General features: G+C 65.7%; 1 protein-coding gene across 1 annotated transcript; it reads left to right on the forward strand.

Annotated features, from left to right (window-relative positions):
* Positions 1-81: 81 nt before the first annotated feature.
* On the forward strand, positions 82-891 carry EMIHUDRAFT_106678 (hypothetical protein; the record flags this gene model as incomplete). Its single annotated transcript, XM_005759107.1, has 1 exon — positions 82-891. The coding sequence occupies one exon, from the start codon at positions 82-84 to the stop codon at positions 889-891; it is 810 nt and encodes a 269-aa protein (XP_005759164.1).
* Positions 892-17,987: the final 17,096 nt, after the last annotated feature.

The raw sequence follows: 17,987 nt of genomic DNA on the forward strand, positions 1-17,987 counted from the left end.
TCGAGCTCACATGCGACGGGAGGGGCAGCTTGTCATCATCAGCAGCAGAGACATGGACTCCGTCCCGCGAATTACTCCGTCATGCCTGTCTACGTCAAGCTCACCGATCATGTGCAGGCCGCGGTGCCCGACGGCGACATCATGCCGGTGTTCATCCACCGTGACATCCTCGCCTCCGCAACCGCGTCCGCGTTGGATCGGCAAGACCACCGGAGGGCGCCCGCTTGGAGCACCATCCTCCTCGAGGTGCCAGAGGGCGAGGACGGCGCCGAAGAGGACGCCCTGCTACGGGAGGGGCTGCGCGCGGCGGGCTGCCCTCGTCCGCAGCCGTTCACGCTCAAGCAGATGACGCATCTGCAGCTGACGTCCGCAACGTTCGTGCACGGCGGCGTGGCCGCCATCTCGCGCGCCCTCGCGCGGATGGGCGTGCCGCTCCCGCCGCCGGACGACTACCCGCACTGCCTGCGCTGCCAGCTGCACCGCCGCATCTGGACGTCGTCGGTCGGCGAGCTGCTGCGCCACTTTGATGGGAGCGGCGGGACGAGCAGCGGCGGCGGGCTCGGGGCTGTCTTCGTAAAGCCTCTCGACCGCAGGAAACGCTTCACAGGGTTCGTGGTGGCGCAGCCGGACGACCTGGCCTCGCACGGCCTCACGCGACGCGCGGAGCGGCTGCTGTGCGCCTCCGCCGTCCGCTGGCTCACGGAGTGGCGCGTGTACGTCGCCGAGGGCGAGGTCCTCGCGTGCTGCAACTACGCCGGCGACCCGGCTCTCCAGGTGGAAGCGACCGTAGTGCAGGAAGGCGTCGCTGCAAGGAGTGCTGCGCCTGGATGCCCCGCGGGCTACGCGCTCGATTACGGCGTGCTCGACCCGGGGGATGCCCCGCGCGCCTGACCCAGACGCGAAAACGAATCTGCGAGGCGTGGCCCCTCATGCGGCCCGATGGGGAGGGGCGGGGCGGACTGCGGGGATCGGCTTCTTACACGGCCCTTCCTTGCAGCGAGCCCCCTCCAACCCACCCGCGCTAGGTCTCGGGTTTGACGCATGGGGTCACTCCCGCGAAACTCGAGTGCTAGCCGGGGCAGTCGAAGAAGGGGCATCTCCGTGCACTGACGGTCGGCCGTCAGAGAGCACGCCTGCGTGGCTCGGGTTACACCAATCCTCGCTACCCAACGCGGCCAAAGGATATCCACCTTGAGAACAACAACATACCTAAACCTTGAGAACCTCGAGAAGGCGCTTAAATCAAAAAAAGAAATAAATTATCGCCGCGGGTTTGGGTCTCAGGCCGTGCTGGAACATATGGTGCACAATGACTGCACTCGTAACCGTGGAGCGCCGTGGAGCGCCGTGCCTCAGCAAGGAGGGTTTCTGCACTAAAGGCTTCCCGAAGCCGTTTCATGCGACGCACGAAAAGTCTGGGAGAGATGGGCGACGCACGAACACAAAGGTCAAAGCGCTCCTTTCCAGCGCGGATTACGATTTCTTTTGCAGATGCCCGTGATCTCCTATTCTCCGTGATCTGTTGCACGCCGTCATGCTCGTCCTCGCTCTTCTCGCGACGCCCTCCAACACCGCCTCTCGCCCCCGTCCGCGGCGCGGGGGGGCACTCATCGACACGCGCAACCGCACCGACTTCAGCATCCAGCTCGAGACCGACGCGCCGACGCTCGCCCTCGCGGCGTCTGCCTCGCGCAAACCCAACAAGGCCGCGGAGCTCCTGCTCCACCAAGACGTCCTCGGGGGTGGGGGGGCGCTGTTCGGTGCCCGTCCGGACGTCGCCACCTTCCATCCGACCTTCTCTTACCCGATCAAACTCTCCAAGTTCAGCGGCGCCGCCTCGCGCGCTGCCGCCCCGACCACCCTAAAGCCCATCGGCGCCGCGGCCGACGCCGAGCTCGCCTCCTTTGGCGAGACCACCGGCGCGGCCATCGTTGGCGACGGCTCGCTCGCCGACTCCACCGTCAACTCCGTCGGTGTTACGTGCGGCGGCGGCGGCGCCCCTGTGTGGTGCGCGGAGCCGCCGCTGCCGCTCGCCGAGCTCTGCGTCTCTGAGGATCCGATCGAGGCCTCGGGCTACACAAGCAACGTGACGGACTGCACGACCGCCACGGCCCACTCCAACGTCGAGATCGGGATCGGTAAGACCTACCCGACTACCTCCATGAAGCTCAACATCGGCGCCTACGCCGAGCTCGCCCCATTTGACGAGACTTCCGGCGCGACGAAGATCGGCGACCCCTCACTCGAGGAGAGCTTCACGACCGCCACGCCCCTCTCAGAGATCGATGTGGCCTCGCTGCTCTTTCTCCACTCTTGTGCAGCCGTGCTGGCGCTGCTCCTCGCGGCGTTCCTTGAGCCGCCGTTGCGTGGGCAGGTCAAGAAGAAGAAGGTGGAGCGCAGCAGCCACGCAGAGATCTCCGTACCCTTGCTTTCCAGCACGCGTGCTCTCCGAGTTGGCATTGTGATCCTCTTCTTCCTGCAGGGCGTATGCGGCACACCAGCGGCGCCACCGGCCGCGCCACCAATCTCTCCTCCGTCGGAGCCGCCGTCACCACCGCCGTCACCACCGCCGTCGCCGCCGTCGCCGCCGTCACCACCGCAGTCGCCGCCGTCGCCGCCGTCGCCGCCGTCGCCGCCGTCGCCGCCTTTACCCGACATGCAGCTCGAGCAGTTGAGCTGCCCGGGCTGGTGCTTCTCGCGAATGATGCGCAGCTGGAGCTGTGAGACGAGCGAGTGTGCCCCGTGCCGTTCAACGTGCTTGGCCGCCAAGCTTGATCGCAATGCAGTTGACGTGCCATGGCCAAACGATGCATTGCAAGACACATGGACGTGCAAGGCAGCGTGGCCGCCGCGCACCTTCTTTGTCATCTTTGCCATGCAGCGGTCCGCCAGCACGACAGTCTGTAACGTACTCAACACGCTCTCTGACACACACTGTGCCCACGAAGTTCTGAACCCGGGCCTTGCCTCGCCGCGGGCGGTGCAAACGGATCCTCTTGGTCTGCTGAAGGCCAGCTTCGAGGCTCTCGCTGTGCAAGGAGACTCCCTCAGGGCACCGTGCGCCTGGGGCATCAAGCTCTTCCCCAACCATGTGCTGAAAGCTGGCTTCCTCGGAGAGCTGTGGGGCTACGTTAACGCTGCGATCGTGCTGGAGCGGCTCGACGTGAGCGCGCAGCTTGCCTCGCTTACACGCGCACGCAACTCCGGCTGCTGGGACGCGACGGCGTGTCCGCGGCCCGCGGTCAATCTGAGCGAGGATGATGTCAGGATCCACGCGACAAAGGCCCGATCGTGGTATGCACGGGTGCGGGAGCAGCGTTCTACGCACAGCACAGTGCCATCCCTCGAGATCTTCACAGAGGAGCTCCTCGCCCTGAACAAGTCAGAGTGGCGGCCGCTGCTCCGCTCTGCCATCTCAGCATCCGACAATGTAGTGTCTGCGCATGTTTACAATGCTGCCCAGCCAGCAATCGATCGTGCAGCCACTGAAGCAGTGCCGCAACACGCACCGTCGTGTGACCTCTGCGAGATTCGGTGGGTCTTCATCCTCTCCACAGGTCGCGCGGGCTCCACCTCCATTCTGGAGGCGCTCAACTCGCTGCCTGGCGTCCACGTGAGCGGCGAGAACCAGGCCTCGTTGGAGGCGTTTGTCGACGTATTTGAACGCTGGGCCGAGAGTCATGCAAGGGAGGCGGCAGTGGAGTCCACAGCTGCGACAGAGCATGGGCAGGTGGATGAGCATGTGCTCCTCTGTGCTGCCCAGCAATATTTTCAAGGCTTGATTGGTGCTCCACGCACCCCGTTGCCTGCTCGCAATACTCGGGTCCTCGGCTTCAAAGAGCTCGTCACGCTGCCGTTGAAGGGTGTCATGCACGACTTGGCAACTGGCCTCCCACCAGCACGCCACCTGTCTGTCCAACTTGATGGCAATGAGCCGCGCTGGTTGCGCCTCCTGGATCGCATCTTCCCGTGTGCTCGCATCATCTTCAACACCCGCCGAAACACGACGGATCAGGCACTCTCTGCATTCCATCGCGAGCAGCAGAGCACGTCACAGCAGCTCTCATCGCTCAACAGCATAATCCATCGTCTCCACGCCAAGCGAGGAGACAGCCTCTCGTTTCATGTTGAGCGCGAGGACTTCTCAGAAGCGACGTTCACGCAGATCGCGCACTGGCTCGGAGTAGACTGCACCTTTCTGCAGATCCCACATGCCAATGCAGACTCCCGCTACGGGTCCGATTACGAAAGCGTTCGCATCAATTGTAGCCAGCATGATCTTCTGCCCAAAGAAACGCCACCGTGGGCCCTGACGTTTGGCATCAAGCACACCTCCGACTTTGTGGAGAGGCGGCGGCTTCTTGCAGAGCTGCTCAGCAGCATCCGCGCGAGCCACGCAATGCTTCCCGTCCTCGTCGCTTACGATGGAGAACACGTGTATGAGCCGCAGGTGGGCAGTTATGGCGAAGTCTATGTGCAGCTGCATGGCACCACAGGGCTGAGTGCAGGAAGGAATGCCATTGCGAGGAGTGCGACCACAGAGTTTGTGATGATCATGGACGACGACGTGCTCTTCCACTCGGGCACGCGGGTAGATGCACTGCTGGCGCACCTTTGGCGCGACCCACGCCTGGCCTTGGCGGCTGCCTGCTACGCTCCGAGCATTTGCTATGCGCATTTGCTTACTTCACAGAAGGACGGCTGGGTGGAGAGTACCCCTGTGATGTACGACACTGGCAGCTCTGGCCTGCACGGCGCACACGTGGTACAGAACGCCTTTGTTGCTCGCGCGGCAGTCTTGCGCGCCCATCCCTGGGACGAGCGACAGAGACAGATGGAGCATGAGACCTTCTTTGCAGCACTCGCAGCCGCAGGGCACGCTGTTGGCTTTGATCCCAGCGCCACCTTGCTCCACCAGAGGGCTAACCGCTCAGCATACTATGTTGAGCGCAGCTTGCGGTACACAGAGGGAGCGGCACTGCTGTATCTGTGCCGCAACTTTCCACGCGTTCACGGCTGGCGCCTTCCCTTCTTTGAGGTGGACTGTGTTGCGCGTACCTACACGCAGAATGGTGTCTCAGCGCCACTCGAGCAGCGCAGACACGCCGATTACTCGACAGTAGCTTACACGCCCCGCAAGGTGTACTGCTTTCTGCTCATCGCCAGTGCGGTCGACCACAGCGCCCAGCGTGATTCCTTGCGCTCCACGTGGCTGCGCCAATTCCGCCCAAACGCCTCCTGGGACTACGGCTTCTTTGTGGGTGTCACGGGACGCCCAAGCAGTAGCAGTATGCTGGGCGACATTGTGCAACTTGATGCGGCCGATGACTACATGCATCTGGCCCGCAAGGTGATTGCCTCGCTGCGCTGGGTGGTGGAGACCTGGGTGGAAGCGCAATTTGTGCTAAAGGTGGATGAAGACACGTGGGTGGATCCGGAAGCAGTGGTGACCTGGCTCACTCAGCACACTGGGCTGCAGTATGGCGGCATGCCACACCGGACTTCAGTGCTTCGAAGTGGCAAGTGGGGCGTCGCCAATGAGGTGTATGGTGCCGACGAGTATCCCGTTTATGCCAAGGGCGGCGGCTATCTGCTTGCCAGGCACGTTGCAGATGCGATCCTGTGTGCAATTGACGCAAAGGGCGCGCCGGTCATCGACAATGTCGAGGATGCGACCATTGGGATTGCAGCCGCTGCGCTCGGCATTACGCCGGTCGGTGTCAGTGGCTTCCTGGAACAAAGGGCTGTGATGGCCCGGGAGATGTCCCTGCAAGAGTGCTGTGGTGCAGGCGTGTTGCTGTATCATCGTCCGGTGGACATGCGTGCCTGCAGCTGGTGCCGCTGGGTGGCCAGCAGTGACCCACAATCGGGTCACAGTGCGCACTGGGCTTTGCGGATGCTCCACGCAGTGAGCCTTTCACCAAGCCCTGGGTCATCACCTTCAGCGTTATCACCCTCATCTCCTTCCCCCTCGCCATCTCCTCTCATGTCGTCACCGCCCCCGCTGCCGCCGCCACCGCCTTCGCCGCCTTCGCCGCCTTCCATCCCGCCGCCGCCGCTCCTCCCTGGCGGCTACTTCATCACCGGCCCGTGCTCGCTCACCGACGGCGGCTGGTGCGCCACGTCGCCAAACTACCCGAACAGCTACGGCATCAACGAGGAGTGCACCATCAGCGGCGTGCCGCCGGTCGGGCTGGAGGTGATCGGTTTTGATGTGGAGGCGTACACATTTGTGTACGGCTGCCCCTTCGACTATCTCACCGTCAACGGCACAAAGTACTGCGGCACGTCGGGGCCGAGCGGCGCGGTGGCGGAGGACGGCGTCATCGAGTGGCGGTCGGATGGCGGCGTAGTCGAGTCGGGCTGGAAGGCGCGCCCCTGGTCCCTCTCGCTCCCCTTCCGTCTCCTCTCTGATGCCCTCCTCCCTCTGCCGTCAGATCTGCTGGGCGACCCGGCCGCCTCCACCGCCATCACCGCCCCAGCTGCCGCCGCTGCCGCCGCTCTCCCCCGACTATGTCGCCGCGGAAACCGAGAACGATCTCCGCTCCCTGATCGAGGAGCCGACGTCTGCCGACGTCTCCATCTACCTGCTGCCCGGTGCAGAGTTCAAGCTGAGCAGCCAGATCAGCTGCACCTCCACCATCAAAGTGACCGTCGCGAGCAGCGGCGAGGGCGCGACGCTCGACGGCAAGCGAGAGACCAGGCTCTTTTACCTCTCGGGCGGCTGCAGCCTCACCCTGCGGGGGCTGACCCTCGTCAACGGGAGGGCGGCGGGTAACTGGCCTGCGAGCTACGGCGGCGTTGTGTACGCGAGTGGCGCAGGCGACGTCGAGATCATCGAGTCGGTCGTGAGGGACTGCTCTGCTGACGAGGTGCGCCGCGTAGAGCTAGCCGCACCCCTGCAGCGCTGCACTGGTGGCGAGAGGTGAAGAGGGGCCACGGCTGCCTCACCCCGCTCTCTCCTCGCAACCGCAGTTCGGCGGCGTCGTCTACGCGGAGTACAGCGGTGCGGTCTCGATAATCGGCTCGACCGTGTCGGGCTGCTCTGCTAGCTCGGTGCGCCGCGTAGAGCTAGCCGCACTCCAGCAGCGCCGCACGGCAGCGGGGCGAGAGATGTAGAGGGCCACGGCTGCCTCACCCCGCTTTCTCCTCGCAACCGCAGTACGGCGGCGTCGTCTACTCGGCGAACAGCGGTGCGGTCTCGATAATCGGCTCGACCGTGTCGAGCTGCTCTGCTACCTATGTGCGCCGCGTAGAGCTAGCCGCACTCCTGCAGCGCCGCACGGCAGCGGGGCGAGAGATGGAACGGGACACGGCTGCCTCATCCCCGCTCTCTCCTCGCAACCGCAGCGCGGCGGCGTCGTCGACGCGTTATACAACAGCGGTGCGGTCTCGATAATCGGCTCGACCGTGTCGAGCTGCTCGGCTCGCGATGTGCGCCGCGTAGAGCTAGCCGCCCGCCCTGCAGCACCGCACGGCAGCGGGGCGAGAGATGGAGAGGGCCACGGCTGCCTCACCCCGCTCTCTCCTCGCAACCGCAGTTCGGCGGCGTCGTCTCCGCATCTAGCAGCGGTGCGGTCTCGATAATCGGCACGACCGTGTCGAGCTGCTCCGCTGGCTATGTGCGCCGCGTAGAGCTAGCCGCCGCCCTGCAGCGCCGCACGGCAGCGGGTCGAGTGATAGAGAGGGTCACGGCTGTCTCACCCCGCTCTCTCCTCGCAACCGCACAGTACGGCGGAGCTACATACACGGCTGACACCGACCTCATCGTGACCGACTCCACCATCTCCGGCTGCAATGCCACGCGAGGCGGCGCAGTTTACGTGGACTCGGGCTCAGCCAGAGCCAGCCTGGCCCGCTCAACCATCTCCAGCTGCATCGCCACAGAGTCTGGCGGCGGCCTCTACTCGGCGGGAGGGCGCACCTCCCTTAGCGACGGCACACTCATCAGCGGCTGCTCTGCCCTGTCTGGCGGCGGCCTCTACTCGGCGGGCGGGCGCACCACCCTGAGTGACGGCACTCTCATCAGCGGCTGCTTGGCCCAAGAGGGCCGCTCCGTCTTCCTTCTAGCTGGCGAGGTCTCCTACACCCTCCCCGCCCCCGCCGGCCGCTGGCTGCCGAACGCGCGCTGCGAGGTGTACCGGGAGGCGTGCTCATACCCTTCTAATCAGGCGGCAAAGCAAGGGGCCTGCCTCGAGCACCGCGACGATTGCGCCCTCGCCGTCACAGCAGTCGACCAGCCGCCTTGGTACTGCCAGAACCCGACCTTCGTGCAGCCCTGCAACTGGAAGGACGACCCCTCCCTCCTCGGCGTGAACCTCTACCAGCTGCCGCTGCTGCCCATCGATGAGGACTTCCCCTTTGCCTGCGCCGCCGGCCTCCTCGGCTCGGCCGACCCAAAGGAGCAGTCGAGCAGCAGCTGCGCCGGCCGCTGCCCCGCAGGCTCCCAGTGCCCCACAGAGGCGACCTATGAGGCGCTGCCCTGCGATGCTGGCCACGTCTGCCCGGAGGGGACGAGCGTGCCCCTTCCCTGCCCCGCCGGATCGTACTCGAACGCCACCGACCTCGCCGCACCGGAAGAGTGCACGCTGTGCGACGAGGGCCACGCCTGCACCACGGGCAGCGTGGCACCGACGCCGTGCTCGCCAGGCAGCAACGCTTCCGGCCTCGGCAACGCTCGCTGCGAGCTGTGCGCCCAGGGCTACTACCAGAGCGAGCCCGCCGCCGCCGACTGCGTCCGCTGCGCTTCCGGCAGGTTTTGCCCTCAGGGTTCGTCGCGCGAGCTGGACGCGCAGTGCGCGGCGGGCACGTACGCCGAGCTGACCGACCAGAGCGGCGACCCCGAGTGCCTCGACTGCCCCGCCGGCGCGTCGTGCGGCGGCGGGGCGGCGCCGCCCTCCGAGTGCTCGCCGGGCTCTTTCGCCGCCACGGCCGGCCTCTCCGAGTGCGCCAGCTGTGCGGGCGGGACGTACCAGGGCGAGTCGAACGCGACGAGCTGCCTTCCGTGCGTGGAGGGCAGCTACTGCGCCGAGGGCGCGTCGGCGGCGCTGCCGTGCGAGAAGGGCAGCTACTCGCGCGCCACCAACCTCTCCGCCGCGAGCGAGTGCACCGACGCCTCACCGGGCCACTTCGCCACCACCGGCTCCACCGAGCAGACGGCGTGCGCCAAGGGGTCGTACACGAACGAGACCAGGCAGGGCGAGTGCACGCCCTGTTCCGGCGGCACGTACCAGGACGCGGAGGCGCAGACGGCGTGCAAGCCGTGCGAGGCGGGCGGCTACTGCGCTGTTGGCGCGGCGGCGGCGCTGCCGTGCGAGGCTGGCAGCTACTCGCGCGCCACCAACCTCTCCGACGCGAGCGAGTGCACCGACGCCTCGCCAGGCCACTTCGCCACCACCGGCTCCACGCAGCAGACGGCGTGCGCCAAGGGGTCGTACACGAACGAGACCAGGCAGGGCGAGTGCACGCCCTGTTCCGGCGGCACGTACCAGGACGCGGAGGCGCAGACGGCGTGCAAGCCGTGCGAGGCGGGCGGCTACTGCGCTGTTGGCGCGGCGGCGGCGCTGCCGTGCGAGGCTGGCAGCTACTCGCGCGCCACCAACCTCTCCGACGCGAGCGAGTGCACCGACGCCTCGCCGGGCCACTTCGCCACCACCGGCGCCACCGAGCAGACGGCGTGCTCGCCGGGCACCTTCACCGCTCTCGCCAGACAGGGCATCTGCCAGAGGTGCCCTGCCGGCGAATATCAAGACTCGAGCGGCGCCACCAACTGCACCACGTGCGTGCCGGGCCATTACTGCGCCGAGGGCGCCTCTGCGCCGCTGCCCTGCCCCGCCGGGACGCGCATCAACGACTCCCTCGACCTCATGACGAGCAAGGGCGACTGCATTACCTGTCCGGCCGGCACGTTTTGCCCGACTGGCTCTGATGACGCCATCGACTGCGCGCCGGGCACCTTCACCGCCCTCGCCGGACAGAGCATCTGCGAGAGGTGCCCTCGCGGCACGTCCTCCGGCGCCGGCAGCTCTTCTTGCGACGAGTGCGCTGCCGACACTTACGCCGCCAACGAGGGCCAGGGCGAGTGCATCCCCTGCCCCTACCCTCTTGCTAGCGGCACTGGCAGCGTCACCTGCTCCGTCTGCAAGGCGGGATTCTACCTGAAGGCGAGCGTCGACCCGGCCGACATCTTCTCCTCCCCGACCGACTACTGCAAGCCATGCCCATCGGACGCCGCGTGCCCGGTCGGCACGACCCTCGAGACCCTCGGCATCCCGCCCGGCTTCTGGCGCGCCAGCTTCTCCAGCGCCGAGCTCACAGAGTGCCGCGCCTTTGGAGGGGATGGCCAGGCGGGCCAGGCGCGGTGTGTCGGCAATGTTGATCCGGGAGAGGCTAGCGGTCGGAGGGCGCAGGAGGCCGGCTTGGACTACTGCGCAGACGCCTTCGCCGGCCCCGAGTGCCAGCTCTGCCGCGAGCCGAATCACTACCTGGACGCCGACGGCGCCGCCTGCAACAAGTGCGTCGCTGTCGGCACGGCGGCGGGGCGCATGGCGGGCATCGCCCTCGGCCTCTGCGTCGCGTTTGGCCTCGTGGCGTTGGCGTACTCAGTTCAGCGCGGGCAAACCGAGTGGAGGAAGGAGCGCTTCATCGGACTTCCCTTGCGCATCGCCGACCGCACCAGTGACGCGATTTACAAAATCGGCCTCATCCCCAAGTTCAAGATCTTGTTTGGCTTCTACCAGGTCTGCCTCGTCCTCTCCACCACCTACTCGGCGCGGCTGCCGGAGCGGTACACGGGCTGGACGGAGGCGCTGGCCGAAGCCGTCTTCATCGACTGGTCGGGCGTCGTGCTGCCGGTGCAGTGCCTGCCGCACAAGTCCCGGCTCGTCGCCGTCGCGATCTCTCCCATCGGCGTCATCGCCCTTCTCCTCTTTGCTGGCATTGTCCTGCGGCTCTGTGCTCGCTGGCGGCGTGCTCGGCGAGGGGCTGGCTGCGAGAGCGGCTCCGAGGTCGACGGCGCGACAAGCAACGTTCTCGGTGGCGAAGCACAGCTGCAGGAGCCACCATCGTCTTCAGCTGCGGAGCCACCGACGGCGCTGGCCGAAACTGACGATGCGGCGGTCTTTTCATGGCCTGCAGAGGTGGCGCTCGGCCTCCTCGACCTCACGCCGGCGGGTCTCGTGCTCATCTTTCTCTTCGTGCCGTCTGTGAGCGCCACGATCTTGCGCGCGTGGTCGTGCCAGGTGCTAGCCACAAACAAACAAGCCCCCCCCCAACCCCAACCCCCTTAGCATGTGTGTCGATGTGCGTGCGCAGGGCTACATCACCTCTGCGCCGGGCGAGACGCTCGCTCTGGTCGAGTACATGCGGCAGGACGCGAGCGTCGAGTGCGGCACCGCCGAGCACGACTCCATCACGAGACTCGCCACCGGCTTCGTCGTCCTCTGGCCGGTCGGCTCGCTAGTCCTCTACTCGGCCCTTCTTCTCGCATGCTACAAGCCGCTGCAGGCCAAGTCGCCGAACGCGCTGACGAAGGCCACTGCCTTCCTTCACCGGGAGTACAAAAGGAACTGGTACTGGTGGGAGGCGGCCGATCTGGCCCGCAAGCTCTTTCTGACGGGCTTCGTGCTGCTGGTTGCCGAGGAGGAGGACTCCTTTGTTCGTCTCGTCGTGGCGGTGCTCGTGTGTTCGTGCTACGCCGTCGTGATCGCCCTGATCCAGCCCTACAAGCGGTTCGGGGACAACATCCTCGCCGTGGTGCGCCTTTCGCCCAATCCCACACGCCCTTTGCGCTTGCTTGTGCTGCAGCTCTCAGCACACGCTTGGATCGCCGTCGCCAGTCCATCACCCACCCCACACACGCCCTTTCCACTGCAGTCACTCTGAGCCCAACGGACGCGGCTCGCACTGCAGGCCACCAGCCTCGTCCTCCTCCTCCTCTTCCTCGGTGCCAGCTGGACCACCATCTTCCTCAACATCGAGTTGCGATTCCCCGGGGACGAGCCGGGGCAGTCGGCCTCCGCCGTCCTCGGCTTCAGGTCTGAGAATGGACTGGTGAACTGGATGCTCGTCCTTGCTGCGGCTGCGCTCCTGATCTTCCTCGTGGGTACCATCATCGCCATCCACCAGCTTGCCAAGGTCCCCACGATTCGCCTCGTCTCAACCAAGCAGCCCCCCGAGCTGGCTCTGGTGGACGGCCTCACGTGGCACCTCTTCCTTTCGCACATCTGGTCAGTCCTGTGGTCAGAGGGAGAGGCTGCGTAGGAACCCGCCAGAACGACCCGCCACTCCCTGAATAGGTCCACCGGCCAAGACGCCGTCGCGGTCATCAAGAATGAGCTTAAGCTCTTGATCCCCGGCATCAAGATCTTCCTCGATGTGGATGATTTGAAGGACATCGGGTCGCTGGAGGATTACGTTGACCGCACGCAGGTCATGCTCTTCTTCCTGTCGAAGGGCTACTTCCGCTCGAAGGCACTCCCCCAGCCCCTCCCTTTCCGAGAGTGCCTCGCTGTGTCGCCCACGACTACTCGTGCGCTCCTTGCCTGCAGAACTGCCTGCGCGAGATTCGGACGTCGCTCGAGAAGAGCAAGCCGCTCGTCCTCGTGCAAGAGGCGGACCCGGCCAAGGGCGGCGGGACGCTGCAGGCGCTCCCCGCCCGCCCCCAGCTCGATGACCCTGCGGGGAGTGTGATTGCTCTCGCCACACACGGCTCTGAGGGGCGGTGTCGCCGCCGCCGCCGCACGCCAGCACTCACTCACGCACACCGTCGCTGCACGACTGCAGGAGTTGCGAGCACAGTGCCCGGAGGTCCTCCAGCCGGAGATCTTTGACAGGAGGTGGGCGCAGACGACGTGGCACCGCATCGACGAGTATCAGCGTGTCTCGCTTAAGATCATCTCCGAGGTGCCGCCACGGACAACTCCCTGCAGCTGTTCTGCCGTCGCCTCGACCTTGACCGCCGCCCCCTCGCACCTACCCACAGGCGCTCCTCCTCTGCTCGCCACACTACCTGAACCTGACCTCCCTCCCGCTCTTCATCCCGGGCGAGGTCCAGGGCCAGCCGATCTCCTTCTCCAAGTCCGTCGTGCTCTGGGCCTCGCCGTTCGATGAGGGCGCAGACGAGCTGGCCAGCGAGCTCGCCACCAATTTCTCCGGCCTCACCGTCTCCACCGCCGAGGAGGCGGGCGACGCCACGCACATGCTCCTCTATCTGAACGCCGACACCTGGTCCGACGAGAGGCTGACCGAGCAGGTCAAGCAGGCGCGCCAGGACAGGCTGAAGATCGTCATGGCGCACGAGAACGACCCCGCGCTCGGCGGCTGTGAGTTCGCCAAGTTTTTTGAGACCACGCCGCAGGAACGCTGCCCATCAGCGGTCCATCGTTTATGACACACCCGCCCGCTCCATACCCCCCTTCGCCGCCGCCGCAGGAGCTCATCAACGGCGGGCTCTACGACGCCCTCGCCATTGCCTGCTTCCCCGGCCTGCACCATGAGGTGCGCTCCCCCGGCGGCACCTTTGCCACAGCGCCCGCCTGCTCCTGAAGCGACTGATTGCACCCCCGGTCTCACAGGTGTCGCTCGTGCTGCTGGCCAAGGCTCTGGGCGCAACCCCGGTGAGCGCTCGCTCGAGCATCCGCGACTCGCTTTCGAACATCGGACGCTTCACTACCGTGCCTCGCGGCTCGACGACGTCCGACCCAGTCGTTACCGAGGAGGATTCGCAGCTGGAGCCAGAGGTGGAGCAGGTGTAGAGGTGACGAGCAACTTGCAGTTCGGCTCAAGCGGCAAGGGTTGGACGCGCTCCCCACTTCCAGGAGTTGCGCTGCGTTGGCATGGGCGTTTTATGTAACATGCTGAGGCTTCCTCGCCTCCGAGCCTACCGACCGTAACGACGAGCTAACGTTAGAGACGACTCTCTCTCATTCCCACTGTGAGCAGTTGGGATCTGTTCCTGCGCAGCTAAATTCATAGAGCTGCGCGTGTTGTGTGTCCGCGCTACAGCCGTATTGGCGCTGTTACGAGAGCGGAGAGGGGGTGCGTGTCGCACTTACCGTAGTAGTATACTTTCCCGGGACGCGCGACGGCGCAGCCTGCGCGTGAGGTGGGGAGAGTGGAGCCACGGGGCACCAGCCTGTCCAGCCAGCGCGCAGCGGCGCGGGCGGTAGGCGCCGCGCTAACAATACATGGTTAAAATCTGAGGTGACGTGCCCACGGCCGCCGCCCCCGCCCTCGGGGGGCCGGGTCAGCCACGCGTGTTCGCCAGCTCAACCATGTCCGAAAGCACGCCCGCCGCGGTGGTGCCTGCTCCGGCGCCGGCGCCTCGCAGGACGAGCGGCGTGGCGGCATACCACTGGGAGTAGATCTCGACGAGGTTGTCCGAGCCGCTCAGCGTGCCCAGGGGCGATGAAGCCGGCACCGCCACGAGCCCAACCTTGAGAGAGCCTCTCAGCTCACCACCTCGCCTTCTCTGTCGCTCTCCTGGCCCAGTCCCATCAGTATCAGGCCTGAGGTGTCCCAAACCGCACTTGTCTCGGGTCTTCAAGCTCACACCGGCTCGTAACACCCTACACACGGCCCTCGCACGCACATTACGAGCTCACAGACACCGCCGGCACGCACTCCCACTTCACACACGCTCAAGCACAACCTCACCAAAGCACAGTCCTGCTCAGAGTGGGCAAGGACCGCCACTTTGTGACCCAGGCCGCCCCTGGCTCGCCACTGCACTCGGCTCCTCTGCAGCTGTCTCGGGTCTCCCACGACAGCACGCCGACGGCAAGCTTTGACGCCCGTCGGATGGACCTGCTGCGGCCACGGCCGATGCACTCGTGCAGCTTGGTGCAGGCCTCAACTCAGATGCCGACCAGCCTGGTCGTGGCGGCCTACGAGCGGCGTTGTGTCCGGTCGACGCTTGAACGAGAGCGTCGAGCAGCGGGTCACCAGTGTGCTGACGCGACCAGTCGAGTCGCTGCCACGTGCAAGCCCCACCCGGCTGGCGGGTGGACCAAAAGGGGCGTGCCGCCCCGCTTGCTCTAGGTGAAACGTCTAAAGGACGAAGATAGATGCACGGAGGTGCGACCAACTCAGCACGACGGGCGGAAAGGTCGGGCACTAGACCAGGAAGGACTGGGAGAGTGTGAATGGAGGGACACGTGTGGTTCAGACGGATCTAACGTAAGACTGAGAGTAGAGTAGAATCGCGGGTCGAGCGACCGCCCAGTCGACCCGTCCCCTCCCCTCAGCAGAGCGGGCGAGAATCCTAAAGGATTCACCAACGCGGCCAAAGGATATCCTCGAGAACCTCGAGAAAAGGATTCACGCCTCTTGAGAAGCCTATCGTGCGCGGAGCCCCTAGCCACAGGGCCCTCTCGTGATGAGGGAATCAATGCCGAGCAGCTCTGAGTGCTGCGAAGAGTGCAACAGCACAGCTTGCCAGGCCGCCTGGACTAAGTGCAACTGCAGCCCAGACAGACGGCTTGCGGCATGCACCGCCGCCAGCTCCAAGAGTGAGAGGGATACATGGTTGGTGAGGGAGTGCCAAGTCAGTAGCGAGGAGGTCCAAGCCTGCAGGAGGGCACAGCTAATCAAGGCGCAGGCGCGCACCGCCATGACTCCACACCCTTGTTGTTCACGAACCGCGGACTGCTGCTAAGTAAGCACCCGCGAAACCGTATGGGCACGAACCGCGGAAGAGAATTCACGATCCCGTTTTGTTGTGGTGCATAGTAGCAAGACGTGCTCTACTCGAGTAGACAGCTAAGGGCTAAGTAAGACGCGTTCATTGTTGCAATGTCATTGAGGCAGGAAAGAGCTCGCCGAGGAGTCGAGGGCTCCCGACCACGCCGGACCCAGCCAGGATAAGGCACGCTTGCCTTAAACTGCCATGAAGAGCACTAAATGTGCGATAAAAAATCTCTTGAAAGCGCCACAAAATGTATTTGAAAAGCGGGCGAATTACATCTGAACGGAGGAAGAATGGCGAGAGAATGGCGAGAGAATGGCGGGAGAATGGCGAGAGAATGGCGGGAGAATCTCTCGCGAGAGAGAGAGAGAGAGAGAATTCTTGATACGAAACCACGACGACACACACCAGTCGACTCGCATCGGTTGCCTCCATGAACGGCGGAGCTATTCTCGCGCCCACACCACACCTGGCTCCATCTCTCGCAAATGACCAGCGAAGGGCGCAGTGAAAAACCACAAAACAAATCTTCAAACCGCCTTGTATTCATGGTTATCTAGATAGGCACCCTCGCCTAATCGAGACCCAGCCGTCGGTAGTCGGCCCGCCACTGGCGGCGTCGAGGACAGTTCGAGACGGTATGCGGCACCCAAGTGCGTGGGTTATGATTGGCGAGGCTGTCGGCTCGCCCGTCGCCAAGGCGGACGCGCGCCGCGAGGCTGTGCTGTACGTGCATGAGTTTGCGCTGCGGGGCGCCCGCCTCTCCTGGGTGGCGGAGGGCGAGGAGGCCTGCATTGCCTCGATGCTTGGCACGCCCATTGATCCGCTCGTGATTCAAGACGCCGGCTCCGTCAACGAGGCGCTTCTCGACATCGCCGTCAACCACTCCGCGACGACCACCGCCCGGCTGCACGCCTGCCACCGCCGGTCGTCGGCGCAGTCGCCGCCGCTCGCTGTGGCGCGCGGCACCGGAGAGGCCGATGCGAGGCGAGGCGGCGGCGAAAGGGCGGAGACCGGCGGCGGCGGCGCTGCGGACGAGGCCGAGACCGAGGTCCTCCCCTCGTCGCTCGAGGCCCTCCCCTCGTCGCTGCTGCAGCTGATCCTTTGCTTTTGCGGCTCGACGCGCGCAGCGGTGGGCCGTCCCCGCGCCGCCCTCCTCCTCCTCCTCTCCCCCCCACTGCGACGTCGCCGCTGACCGCGCGACGGTGTGCATCAGGACGCGCTCGGGTGCGTGTCGCGCGCGCTTCGGGCGCACGCCTCGCCGGCGGGCGGCGAGCTCCTCTACCCAGTCTCCTCGCCGCCCGTCTTCCCCGGCTCGCGCCTCTACTCCCGCTCCGCCATGTCGTTGGCGCGGCCGTGGCGAGGACACGTCCCGGACGCGTCCACCTGTAGGCTCGTGCCCCCCCTCGGTTGTCTCGTACGACGAGCGCACGGGGCTGCTCCGCAAGACGTCGCGGCTCGGCAACCCTCTCGTGATGCTCGGCGAGCCGGTGCGATCTCCCCACATCTCCCCACATCTCCCCAGGTGCGACCGAGCGTGCGGCGCGGCGGCCTGCTCGAGATACACGTCCGCCGCCTTCCTTCCGTCGGCGGGATCCAACTGGGCGTGTCTGGCGCATCGGCCGCGCAGCAGCAGCAAGGCGGCGGCGGCTCGCCGGCCCTATCTAGACCTGTGCCGGACACGTCCAGGACAGTTCCAGGACAGTTCCAGGACACGTCCAGGACACGTCCCCCCTCCTCAGGCGGCGGCTCCAGCACCGGGTCGGTGCGGTTCTGGTTCGACGGCGCGGGGCGGGTGCATGTGCTCGACGGCGAGATGTAGCCGAGATGTAGCCGAGATCTAGGCGAGATGTAGGCGAGATGTAGGCGAGATGTAGCCGAGGTGCAGCCGAGGTACAGCCGAGGTACAGCCGAGGTACAGCCGAGAGGTGCAGCCGAGGTGCAGCCGAGAGGTGCTCTCCCTCTGCGCGCCGCGTGTGCGTGATGTTGGCCGTGCCCTGGTGTGTCCCACGCTCCGCGACACGCCGTTCACGTGTCCCGCCGGAGGACCGCCTGCTTTTCTTTTTTCAGTCGCAGGAGCCGCGCCCCGTGTTTTTCGTCTTTCAGGCGCCCGGTGCGAGGTGCTGTCGGTGCTCGGCGAGCCGCTGCGAGAGGGCGACCGGCTGGGCGCGACGCTCTTCACGCTGCACCACAGCCTTGGCTGCAGGAGAGAACCCCTTCCGAGACGGCTCAGATGCCTCTGCCACTTCCCCCGCCCCCAGCGCGGCCGTAGGTCGCTAGGGCTGCAGAGGGCCGGCGCGGT

The sequence above is a fragment of the Emiliania huxleyi genome (genome assembly GCF_000372725.1).
Source record: "Emiliania huxleyi CCMP1516 unplaced genomic scaffold EMIHUscaffold_81, whole genome shotgun sequence".
In the NCBI taxonomy this organism is placed as follows: domain Eukaryota; phylum Haptophyta; order Isochrysidales; family Noelaerhabdaceae; genus Emiliania; species Emiliania huxleyi.